The sequence below is a fragment of the Sceloporus undulatus genome, chromosome 2, assembly GCF_019175285.1.
Source record: "Sceloporus undulatus isolate JIND9_A2432 ecotype Alabama chromosome 2, SceUnd_v1.1, whole genome shotgun sequence".
Classification (NCBI taxonomy): domain Eukaryota; kingdom Metazoa; phylum Chordata; class Lepidosauria; order Squamata; family Phrynosomatidae; genus Sceloporus; species Sceloporus undulatus.
In genome coordinates, this window is record NC_056523.1 from 159398245 (window position 1) to 159410586 (window position 12342).

General features: G+C 48.1%; 1 protein-coding gene across 1 annotated transcript; it reads right to left on the bottom strand.

Moving 5' to 3' along the window:
* Window positions 1-203: 203 nt before the first annotated feature.
* On the bottom strand, window positions 204-9042 carry LOC121922335 (tubulin alpha-1B chain). The gene is made up of 4 exons (XM_042451628.1): window positions 8891-9042; window positions 4089-4311; window positions 3852-4000; window positions 204-1392 (listed from the first exon to the last, which is right to left on the bottom strand). Exons 1-4 carry the CDS (start codon window positions 8891-8893, stop codon window positions 412-414), a joined length of 1356 nt encoding a protein of 451 aa, XP_042307562.1. The 5' UTR covers window positions 8894-9042; the 3' UTR covers window positions 204-411.
* Between the last annotated feature and the right edge of the window lie 3300 nt (window positions 9043-12342).

The following is a 12342-nucleotide window of genomic DNA, read 5'->3' on the forward strand; positions in this document are numbered from 1 at the left end:
CCTATCCACAAAAAAATTCTAATTTTTGTTATCCAGTTTATAATAGCAGTGTACATGGGACTGAGTAGGGAGTCATGTCAAGGAACTGGATGCAGAGCAAGTATCAGGAAGAGGAACATGACAGGAGCCAGCACTTCTGATACCTTCTCACTGAAACACATTATTACTTATCATGACCATGTTTTGAATTAACACACAGCCACTATGTTTTTAAAGCCTTTTATTTCACAGACATGATACGTTTACAAAGACATGGAAAAATGACATTCACATAGTGGAATGGCAAGACATCCTACTGAAGATTGCTGCACTCCATAGTAACACTGCCCCAGTTAACAAGCAAGCTAAGTGTGTTAAGCTGAAAAGAACATGGAGATGAAGCATGCAGCCAAGAGATGTAAGGGAGCATGTCTAATATTCTTCTCCTTCCTCCTCCCCTTCTCCTTCAATAGAATCCACACCCACTTCTTCATAATCCTTCTCAAGGGCAGCCATGTCCTCCCGAGCCTCTGAGAACTCTCCTTCCTCCATCCCCTCCCCAACGTACCAATGGACAAAGGCACGCTTGGCATACATCAGGTCAAATTTGTGATCCAGGCGAGCCCAGGCCTCAGCAATGGCTGTGGTGTTGCTCAGCATGCAGACCGCACGCTGTACTTTGGCCAGGTCGCCTCCAGGGACCACAGTGGGGGGCTGGTAGTTAATGCCCACCTTGAAACCAGTGGGACACCAGTCCACAAACTGGATGCTACGTTTGGTCTTGATGGTGGCAATAGCAGCATTGACATCTTTGGGAACAACATCACCACGGTACAACAGGCAGCAGGCCATGTATTTACCGTGACGAGGGTCACATTTCACCATCTGGTTGGCTGGCTCAAAGCAAGCATTGGTGATCTCGGCCACAGAAAGCTGCTCATGGTAAGCTTTCTCAGCTGAGATGACGGGGGCATAAGTAGCCAGAGGGAAGTGGATACGGGGATAGGGTACCAGGTTGGTCTGGAATTCTGTCAGATCTACATTCAGGGCACCATCGAATCTCAGGGAAGCTGTGATGGAGGACACAATCTGACTGATCAGGCGGTTGAGGTTGGTGTAAGTGGGGCGCTCAATGTCTAGATTCCTGCGGCAGATGTCATAGATGGCCTCGTTGTCTACCATGAAGGCGCAGTCGGAGTGTTCTAGGGTGGTGTGGGTGGTCAGGATGGAGTTGTAGGGCTCAACTACGGCTGTGGAGACTTGAGGAGCTGGGTAGATGGAGAACTCCAGCTTGGACTTCTTGCCATAGTCAACAGACAGCCGCTCCATCAGCAAGGAGGTAAAACCAGAGCCCGTGCCACCACCAAAGCTGTGGAAGACCAGAAAGCCCTGCAGGCCTGTGCACTGGTCAGCCTGTGGGAAAGAAGAGATATCCAAGGTTTTTTTTTTTTTAAATAAAAGATTCTGAATGTAATATTAAATATCTGCTTCAAACCTCATTGGTATATAGGAAATAACCTTTTCTGATTATGCTTTAATTTGTGCACATGACATTGGGCAATGGCTACACTGAAGCATCATTTTGTTCAGCTGCATGGTTTGTTGCAGGTTGGTCTCTGCAGCCACAGAAAGCCCGCATGTAATGTAAGTTTCCCAATCAAAGCACTGACTGCAGGACCAGGTCAGTTTTGTCTGTCTTGCACCTTTCCAATTTGGGGGGGGGGGGTGAGTCCAGTAAAACACTAAGGGGGATCTACCAGCTGTTGTTTCAGGTTATGTATCTCTGCCCAGCCATAGACTTATTAATGAAGCAGAGCCTGCTTCCATAGGTCTATAGGGGCACTTTTCAGATGGACTGGAAAGGATAGCAAGGGCTGCTGCAATGTACATTTCCTACATTTGGCAGGCTGCACAATTCCTATCCCTAATTTTAAAAGTAGTTGGTGCCGTTTGAACTAATGTTATTGTGAATGCTACCATCTCACTTCAGTTTTGCTTTGGACTTCATGGCCAAATCCTCGGTACTAAGCTGGTGATGACAGACTGCAGTAATTTCATTTCAGTTACTTTGCTGTTGGTTTATAAAAAGGCATAAAAAAATCCAGTAGCATCCACGAGAATAACTGAAGAAATGTCTGCCATAAGCTTTTGTGAACTCAGTCAACTTCATCAGAGTTTTAAGATGCCCAGTTCAAATTTGTTTCCTTGTAACCCCAATCAGGGATGCTGGGGTAAAGAGAAGAGCAAGGGGTCTGAGGAACTACATGCTATATCACAATAATATCTATGCATAAACTTGCAACTGAGAATGTCAGGCAACAAGAATGGAAATGCCAGCAAACTTGTGTCAACTGGCTATTACTAAAGTGTGCTGCAAATGCTTTCCCACAACCTTTAACTATTTCCATATGCCATGTGTTGCTTGCCAAGTAAATTTAAAGTATGTTAGCCCTGCAGGGGATGGGGGCTTTTTAGGACTACTGGCTCTAAACTATGCCAAGTCCTTCACCAAGGAAAAGCTGTGAAAATAAAGATAAAAAGAGGTCCAGGCAGATATGAGAACAGGGATATTCCTTCTATAACTGCCCCCCACCCCCAGCCATACTTAGCTCTTTTAACTTGGTGCCAGAAATGTACTGGTAAAAAGTAAAGGATAAAAAAGGCAGTTGATGCCTAGGCCTTATGTAAACAGCAAGCTACCAAAGCACCACTCCCTCTAATGCTGAACAGAGGCCCAGGTCAATTGTTTTTTAGTCAAAACAGGACCACCTACACAGAAACAGGATGATTAAGTATTGGGGGAGGAGCAAGTATGCATGTAAAAACCTAGTTCTGCAAATACAGTTTTCTATCCTTTCACTGCCTGGCAGCTGTCAGGCCCTGGGTTGGGCCCTTACTGCTGTTGCTTATTAGCAAGGAGGGATTCGGACCCTGGAGCAGCTGGTCTCAGTTGAATCGGGTGAAGAAATGAGAGTGCACTCTACATTGGAGTACACTGGTCTTTTTCTTCCCCCATAGAAGTCTTATCTTCATTATTTGAATCACTTCCTATCTCCTCTCTGGTAAGAAAAAAACAGCAAAGGCCCCTCCTGGGAGCTGACAACTGCAGGATGGTGGGAGACTGCTAGACAAAGCGCAGGAGCAAGAGCACAGGAGTATCCCATCCAAAATGGGGGCTGAATGCAAAAATTCCCACAGAAGTAATAGAAAATGACAGCACACGTAATAACCCCTCATAATTTCTCTTCCATTCTGACCAAAGATCATACTATTGACTTTCTGGGTCTTGCCTTCATACGTACGTATGTCTAGAGGTTAGGAAGCAAACAGTGTTGGGTGGAAACACTAAGAGAAGACATAAATAGTGAGGGGGAAAGCTGGCTATTACTTCATGTGGAAACTGCTTTCAGCAGTTCCAGTATGGTTGCCCATGTTTAAGACAAAACCACTATTAAAAGGAGAGCACTTAAACCCTTACCAAGTAGGTTACAAGAGAAATAGTCCTAGCATTTTACAGTCCACTAATTTTTAACTGCCTATGGCCTGTTACAGACAGGCCAAAATAAAGCTGCTTCGAGTCACTTTGGAGGTATGGCATTTCAATGATGCATGCGTCCTAAGAGTCCAAAAGCCGCGCTCCACTCATGCATCATTGAAATACCATACCTCCAAAGTGACTCGAAGCAGCTTTATTTTGGCCTGTCTGTAACAGACCTATGTGTCTATGGGCTATTGATTTCAAGGCGCAGACAATATACACATTCTACCTTGAATGTCTTCAACTCCTGAAATAATATTTTCTGAACCCCTGCATACATTCTCCAACCAATCATCCACCAATCTTGATTCAAGCCTGCCCCCAAGTTATTTACCAGCTTTCTGATCCTGTCAAGGACCAAGTCAATGATCTCCTTGCCAATGGTGTAGTGGCCCCTGGCATAGTTGTTGGCTGCATCTTCCTTGCCAGTGATGAGCTGCTCAGGGTGGAAGAGCTGGCGGTAGGTTCCAGTGCGCACTTCATCTGTGGAAAGATTTCAATAATTAAGATATCCTTCAGTGTATATATGCAGAGAGACTAAAATGCTGTTTGGAGTGGCTCCTTTGCTCACCAATCACAGTTGGTTCCAAATCTACAAAGACAGCTCTGGGGACGTGTTTGCCAGCTCCCGTTTCACTGAAGAATGTGTTGAAGGAGTCGTCTCCTCCCCCGATGGTCTTGTCGCTGGGCATCTGCCCATCAGGCTGTATACCATGTTCAAGGCAGTAGAGCTCCCAGCAGGCATTGCCAATCTGGACTCCGGCTTGGCCAACATGGATGGAGATGCACTCACGCTGTATAACAGAGGGGGGGGGGAGAGGGAAAGTAAACATTTGAGAAGTTTAATAGGTTTGTCTTACTAAGACCAAGCAACATATATAGGTTTGCAAATGCATGAACATTTATGACAAAGAGGCTGAGTGGAGAACTAACAGAGAGCCTTGCCAACTGTTTATGTAGTCCTACTCTTCCCAATTTTCCCAGTTGCAAAAAGCCTCAAGTCTAGACTGGAAGTTTTAAAAAAGATTGGTTGCGTGAACCAAGGAAGACTCTATGAATGCCTATTTGCAAAGTGTAAGTTCAGACAAGATATGCTTCTGAATACCTGTTACTGGTGACAAGAGTACTACTGCTGTGCCCTTACTTGCTGGATTCTAGGGCACATGGTGGGGGGGGGAGGAGGAGACAGCATGGTGGGCTAGACATGCATTTTCTTCTGTTAGCAACTGTTAGAAGCCACCCTGCCCACTCCCTTTCTATCCATATAAGAGTTTTTATACCACATTCTGCCTATTGGTATACTTGCCCTGCTAAACATACTGAGACTGCAGAAAAAGGTGGCAATACTCTAGACCTTAGTACCACTGGGTGCAGTTTATAGCTCTCTGGCAGTTAGCATATCCATAACCTCTACTCAGCTGGATCAGGCTGGGTTAGAAGCTGGATGGAAGAAGGCACGTGGATTCTGCTTACAGGTTACTCATAGAACCACAATCCACTTGGCCTCTCCACGAAAAATTACTAGTGGCAGAAGATGGAGGCAGCAGCAAACAGATCAGTGTAACCATTTAGGCAGGAATGCTCACTGGTTCTTAACAACTGCAGCATCATTTTTTTCTTAAAGTGTAGTCAGGCAAGGATCATGTTTACTATTTTTGCTTTTAAAATATTTTATCTTTTTCTTACGACAAAATGGTATTTTCCCCAAAGCAGATGTGATTATTTCCTTTTACTGAAGTAGCCAGAATGAGTGTTATGATTTATGTCACCTTAAAATGTGTTGCTGCACATTTTCAGAATATTTTTTAAATGAGGGTTAGCAAATTGCTTTTTCTTTATTGGTCTAACATAACTGGCACACAGAAGCATTTGCAGAACACAGAATAGTGGGCAAAGTGTTAGTTTTGTGCTCAAGACAATGGAAATAATACAAATGGCCATCCAAGTAGAGCTCCTGTTAAGTCCAGGGTCTAAAATTACCCAGTTTAGTGTGCAGCTGCCCTGATCAGACCGTGGTGAGTGGCATCAGAGCTCTGGGATGAAAACACTTTTTTTAGACTATAGTGCCCAGAATCCCCAGCTAACATAGTGGCCGTGAGGAGATTCAGTGTTTCTGTGTACAAAGTGAACTTTCCCAAGCTTTTCCTGGCATTCTGGAGCACAATTAGCACTACAGAAACCAAATTCATTGATACTGTTTGTTTCTGAATTTTCATCTTAAAAAAAGGATAGCAGTGTGGCAGTTAAAAATTGCAAGTTTTTTTTTAAAAGAAGAGAAATTGGGTAAAATTTTGGTATTTTGTAGAAGAATTCTCCCAAGCAATTTTTAAATCAGCAGTTCTTTAAAGAACTTCTTTAGAATATGTTTGGAGTTAGAGGTGCTCTAAAGCTATCCTCCATTTTGTTCTTGAATTTGACTACAGCTTTGTGTTAAAATGCTGCACTCCCTCAACCTTTTCTGAAGGAAGCACTACAGTTATGTAGAATGCACTGGGCCAAAGAAAAGGAAAAAAAAAGGTATGACAAAAAGACTGATCTAGTTTAGTTTGCTGCTGAAACAAGGCAACAGTTTAGTTTGTGGTACTCCTCTGGCTGGAACACTTCTAACACTAGTTTTTACAGCATTACGGAAGACTCTGTCACAGAAAGGAATTTTGTGATCTATAATAACATCATAAATAAGCTGCTCAGCACAAATCAGTGAATGTACTCTTTTCCAGCTACCACCCTGAATGGCCTGTTGGCAGTCTCACCACTTCCAAAACAACCAGCTGACTCAGAAGGAAAGCGGATGCAGCAGCCAGACACCCGTATCTGCAGAGCATGAAGTGCAGAGGGAGGAAAGATGATGGGCCCAAGCAAAATGGCAGTTCCACAGCAAGCATGGTATTTCCTCTGTCAAGACATCTGCCTGCAGCCTGTCGCTAGGATTATCTCAAGGCCCAGCTCTAGATTCCTTCTTGAATGCCTTTCCTTCCACCCCTTCTTCCACTTGGTTCATTACCACAAACCCCACCCATCCAACCCAATGCCACCTGCTTCAACACATTCCTTTTAGCCCTCGGTAATAATCTTCCCAGCAACAGATGTCATCTGCTGCTGAGAGGCTTTCAGGAGTTGGGAGACACCTAAGCCAAGAGTTACAGAGGCTGCTGTAAGCACCCCAATAATTTAAGAGCTATTTAGCAACTTCCAGGGCAGCCTGCAAGGCTTGGGCCAGACCCTCCCTTCAGCCTTTCACTACCTTCTCATCAACTGAGAAGCTGGAGAGGTTCAGGAAGATTTTTACATTAGTGCTTGAGGGCATTTTTGTGAAACTCACTCTACATTCATGGGAAAGAGCTGCATCTCAGCCAGCTATTTATGACTACCATAGGATTCCCCCCCCTCACTTGCATATACTGCCCAAAGCAGCTTATGTAACCAAGGTTTTGTTTGGTTTCACAGGCTGCCTTTCCAAGCTAAGACCAGAAAAGTGGTTTTGACTATACAGTGGGCCCTTAGTATCTGACACTGCCCCCTCCCATGGACACCAAAATCAGTGGATGCTTAATTCCTATTACATACAATAGCATATAGTAAAAGGATATACCCCTTATACAAATGACAAAATCAAGGATTGCTGTGAAGTCGAAGGCTTTCATGGCCAGCATCCAGGGTTTTTTTTTGGTGGGTTTTCCAGGTGATTCTTCTAAAACACTTCTTCTAGAACATGGCCTCATAGCCTGAAAAACTCACAAAAAACCTCAAGGTTTGCCATTTGGAATGTATAAGTAACATTTTCAAGCTGTGGATACTTGAATCTGTATCAATGGCGGGCTCTGTATGGGCTACAGGAGCCTGGTTGTGTCTGGATGGGCGGCTGACTGCAGTGTCTTGCTGTAGTAAATGCAGAGGTTCATACTGCAAAAGCGCAGTGAAACTAGCAGGGAAGAACAAATGTGGCGCCCTTGGCGTCTTTGTGCAAGGGAATGGGAATCAACCTGGCATGCAGAAGATACTACTAAGAGTCCATCCACACTGGAGAAATACTGTATCCCGCTTTGAGTCCACTTGAACTGCCACAGCTCCATGCTATAGCATTCTGGGAACTGTAGTTGGTTGTGGCACCAGAGCAGCCTCCCGGCGGGTTATTCCTCCAGTGTGGATGCAGCCTTAAAGACTTCTTCCTCAGAAAGAGCGGAACCTCTGCAGTCCTGCTACTAATGCTGCAGCGGAAGCAGAGGTCCGGGAGCGCGCCTGGGGGGTGGGGAGCGCGCCTGGCCTTTTTGGGAGGCCAGCTCCTGCGCGGGAAAAGAGTAACGGCCGGGGCTGGGAGGAGCCAGAGGCAGCACCCCATCTCCTCCACGTGCCTTTGCCCCTCTCAGCCTGGCTGACCATCCTCCTGCCCTTCCTAGCCGAGGCGGAGCCAAGGGTTAGGGTCAGGGTGGCCCCAAGTCCTCACCGCAAGGGAGGCACCGCACCAGCCCCAGGGAAATAGGAGGAGGGGGGGGCATTATACGAACACTCCCCGAAATGCCAATCCCTGCTCGAAAGGGACCTTTGGAAGTTCCTCCTGGACAGACTAATCAAAGGGAGGGACGCGTCCAGGAAAAAGGGAGGGCGGCTGGTCACCCTGTCCCCAAGCAGCCATGGGTTGTTCCCTGGCCCCAAATCTTTCTTCCTAAGCCCAGGCTACCTCAGAGGGTGGCTGTGAGAGTGAACGGGGCTTGGGGAGGAGGAAGGAACTGAGAAACCGCACCTCTCTGAACCCCCCAATATTGCCCCCTGGCGCGCTTCCTCTGCTGCTCGCCAGTCCTGCCCTTGGAGTCACATTTCGAGGAATGGCTTTCGCCACTCTCTAGAACCTTCGCCCCCAATTCCCCCCCCCCCCCCCGAGGCCAGAGAAGACCCGCCACGTTTCCACCCGCCCTGACCGGGTTCCCCACACCCACTTTAACCCACTTCGAGAGCGTTTCCCTTTACACCCCTTTTAAAAATCCACATCTCCACCTCCTGCTCCTTTCTCTCCTCTCCGACCATCCTGTCTACCCCCCAAAACCATTTCTAATGGGGATCTCTAGAGTTCCCCACATCAAACCCCTTCTTTCTCCTTTGAAATGACCTCAGACCTTTCCATCCCCTTGGAAGCCTCCAAGCCGGCCATCTTCCTACCGGCATCCTTTTCTAAGCCTCCATAGGTTTCTGCTCAGCCCTCACATTTTCTCCTTCCTTCCTTCCTATCCCACTCCCAGAGTTTTAGCCATGAGACCCCCAGGTTTTCTGCCCCCAACTCCAGCCCCCTCCTTTCCTTTCTTCCTTGGCTCTCCTCTTGCGCTTCCATCCCCCCTGTGCCTTTCCCTGCTCTCCTTCAGCTGGCCTCGACCCACTCACCATGACTGCTGACGAGGACGAATTGCAGGAAGCAGGAGAAAGAAGGGGGAAAAAGGAGGGGAGCAAAAATATATATATACTGTATCTAGGAAGTTGCTGATGTTACTTCTCCCGACAAGCTAAGAGTCGACGTAAGTAACAGAATGGGAGAGGAAGGGGCTGCCCGGCTGCTTTTATATCACAGCTCCCTCTCGGGGGCTGGGCGGGGAAGCGGCCCTCACAGGCATTTGGGATCCTTGACTCCTGGCGCGGCTGCCATTGGGCAAGAGGACACGTCCATCTGTGAGCTCACAATCGGGGATTGGCTGGGACCGGTGACCCCCTTTTTGCTGGGAGAAAGCGGAGGAGGGTTTTGTTTTGTGTGTGAGAGAGAGAGGGAGGCAGACGTGGAGGAGAAGAGCAAGGCTTCCTCTTTCGCAGGGAGAGGTCCATCTTGGGATGCAGGGTGACCAGAGGGGCTACTCCCCCGGGGCAGCTCCGGTTTAGCCTCCTGTCCAGGAGGAATCCCCATGCCCTCCCTTTGGAGCATGGCTGGGAAGCCGGAGTTTACATTGTTAAGAGTGTTATTCGCCTTTATTTGGCCATGACTCCCATCGTTCTTGAATGCCCTCCCTTTGGAGCATGCCTAAGAAGCAGGCATTTACATTTCTTATTCCCTTTTAGTCATGTCCTCCCTCTTTCTTGAATGTCTTCCCTTTGGAGCATGCCCAAGAAGCAACAGTTTCCATTTCTAGGAATGCTTTTCACTTGTATGTCCTCCATTTGGCGGTGCCTTGCCCTCCTGTGCGGTGAGGACCTATCTGGTCCCTCTGCTTTAGAGAGCACCAAGCTCTCAGTCCATTGCCTCCGAAAAACCTGACAAGACCAAAATGCAGTTATTAATTTTCAGCTAGGGAGAGGGATCGATTTGCTTTCGAAGTAGTCGTTCTAAATGGAAATTCAGGAAAGATGTGTATACTGTGCTACTGTATAAGACTTTGTATTTGAAGAGCTGAAACAAGTGGAAGAGATGCACACAGCAGCACACAGCAAAGCCGCCTTCAGCGTCTGGGTTTTTTCCCCCGCCGGGGCATCATCATGGCGCCTTTGGAGCTAGTGTTCTGTTGTGTAGCCCTGCCTCCTCAACACAAAAGCAGGGCTCCGGTGGCATTTGGTGGAGTACAGAGAGGCATGGATTCAAAGCACGTGCACAACCCCCCTCTTTTCCTTCCCCCTTTTTTCCTTTTGCACTCACACACTTGAAAACCGACACAAAGTTAATGCATTTTGTACTTTGTTTTTAGCAAATTTTCTTCCTCCATGTTACTAATTTCTACTCGCTCAGAGTGGCCAGATATCTTAAAGGAAGACGAGGCACCACAAAATGGAGGGCATTCAAGGGAAAAAATGAGGACGTTACAAAAGAAGAGCGCGAAACACATATTTCCCTTTTGAGCATGACTAAGAAGCATGAACTTATATTTCTATAAATGCATGTTTCTTAGTCATGCTCAAAAGGAAGGACGTTATTGAATTCATCCCGGACAGAAGGTTTGAGATGGAGAAGGTGTCCTGGAAAAGGAGGAGGGGTGGTCACCCTGGGCCTAGTGTAAAAAGAACCAGTTCGTCATTGCAATGTTTAAAATAAAATTCACCCTATATTGAAGATACTTTATTTTAAAACCACCCCAAGACTTGGGCCTGCTCCCTCTCTGGCAGAATCCGGTGGTGGGTGGAGAAGACAAATGGCTGACAGCTGCAAAGGCTGCTTCTCCCCGTTTCATGTGCAAATAATTGGGATGTTTTTTGTGGCGGGGCTTCGGTGTGAGTGGATTTGAAGGGAGATTCCTAAGAGAGCTGGCTAAGGTTACACAATTGCATTGGGATGGAGTCTTGTCATTTCTGGAATTTGCCACAACTGAGGAGGTTCTAGCAGGCCAACAAAACCCATCTAACCAAACCGGGGGGGGGGGGGGCGAGGGGTATGAACATTAAAGGAGGACAAAAGGCACCACAACATGGAGGGCCATCAAGGAAACATTCCTTATTCTTCGTCACGCTCCAAAAAGAGGACAGGAGTTTGAATTGGAGGACCTTTGGTCACCCTGACCGAACCGCCTCAGCCTCTCTGGCTAGATGTGTGTCTGTAGGGTGACCAAAGGCCCTCCTTTTCCACGCCAGTTCAGCCTCCTTCTCTGCCCAGGAGGAATCCCACAATGTCCTTCATTCTGAGCTTGACTAAGAAGCAGGCATTTCCATTTCGAGGGGGAGTGTTTTGAGCTTTGATTGGGTCATGTCCCTACATTTTTCTTTTTCCTTGAATGTCCTTCATGTGGCGGCCTCCTCCTTTAAGCTTAGGGCTGTGTCTGGTCACTCTGTGTGTTTTAACAACGTGGTCGTTTGGGAAAGGCTTTAAAGGCGCCCAAAGAGAAGAGCCTGGAGCCCAATGGGAGGCAGGGGGGAAATATCCCGGATGCTATAAATCATGGCAAGAGCCGCAGCGCGGGGGCGAAGGAGGCGACTGCGGCTCTATCCTGCAGAGGAATATTGCGGCAAGTGCGGCAGTGACGATGCATGGCAGCCCCTCCTGGAAGACCACCAGGACCAGGGGGACCCGATGCCCTCGCCGCCAAGGAGGACGAGGCCCCGCGAAATGGAGGACATGCAGGGGAATGTGTGCGATTAAAGAAAGGCTCAAAACCCTCCCAGAAAGAGAACATTCCTGCTTCTTAGTCATGCTCAAAATGGAGGACCTTTTGGAACGCCTCCTGGACAGAAGAAGGCTGAAATGTAGGACGTGTCCTGGAAAAGGAGGACCTGAGGAGGAAGAGGAAGGAGTGCAAGAATAGCTTGGCGCTTCCTTTGGCCCTTGATGAAGCCAGGGTCGGCCGGAGACTTGGCTCCCGGCGGCGCTGGTTTCAAGAGCAGGAAGGCGGGTTTGACCGTTTGAGAGCCGGGGGGGGGGGGCAGAGCGCTGGACTAGAGTTCGAATCACGGCTCGGCCATGAGCCTGGGCAAAGTCACACTCTCTCAGCCTCAGGGGAAGGCAGTGGCAAGCCCCCTCTGAAGAAACTTGCCAAGAAAACCCCGGGATAGGTTCTCCTTAGGGCCGCCATAAGTCGGAAATGGCTTGGAGGCACACAACAAAAACTAAGGCTGATTTAGGCTGCTGTCGGGTGGAAGGGGAAGAAGCGAGGGCGCCATTTTCGCCCTGAAAGGTTGGCTGCCCTTTTGGTCTGGAGAGCTGGTCAAATTCGGCCTTTCCAGGACCCCCACATGGCAGGCTCTCCCCCTTGACTCCGGCTCCTTGAAGCATGTTCCCCCGGCCTGCAGCTCCTTCCCTTCTTCTCCCCCCGATGCCCTCCCCCTTCCGCCCTCGTGTCTCCCCAGGCAGCCTGCCCTCCTCCCTCTCGGCGGCGGGGTGCGTGGCCACCAGGCGAGGGAAGACGTGGAAGCCAGCTGGATTAGGCGCT

Coding starts and splice junctions, on each gene's coding strand:
- LOC121922335 (XM_042451628.1), bottom strand. Junction 4,001..4,088: donor TTTGGAACCAACTGTGATTG/GTGAGCAAAGGA, acceptor ATCTTTCCACAG/ATGAAGTGCGCACTGGAACC. Junction 1,393..3,851: donor TTGACAGGATCAGAAAGCTG/GTAAATAACTTG, acceptor TCTTTCCCACAG/GCTGACCAGTGCACAGGCCT.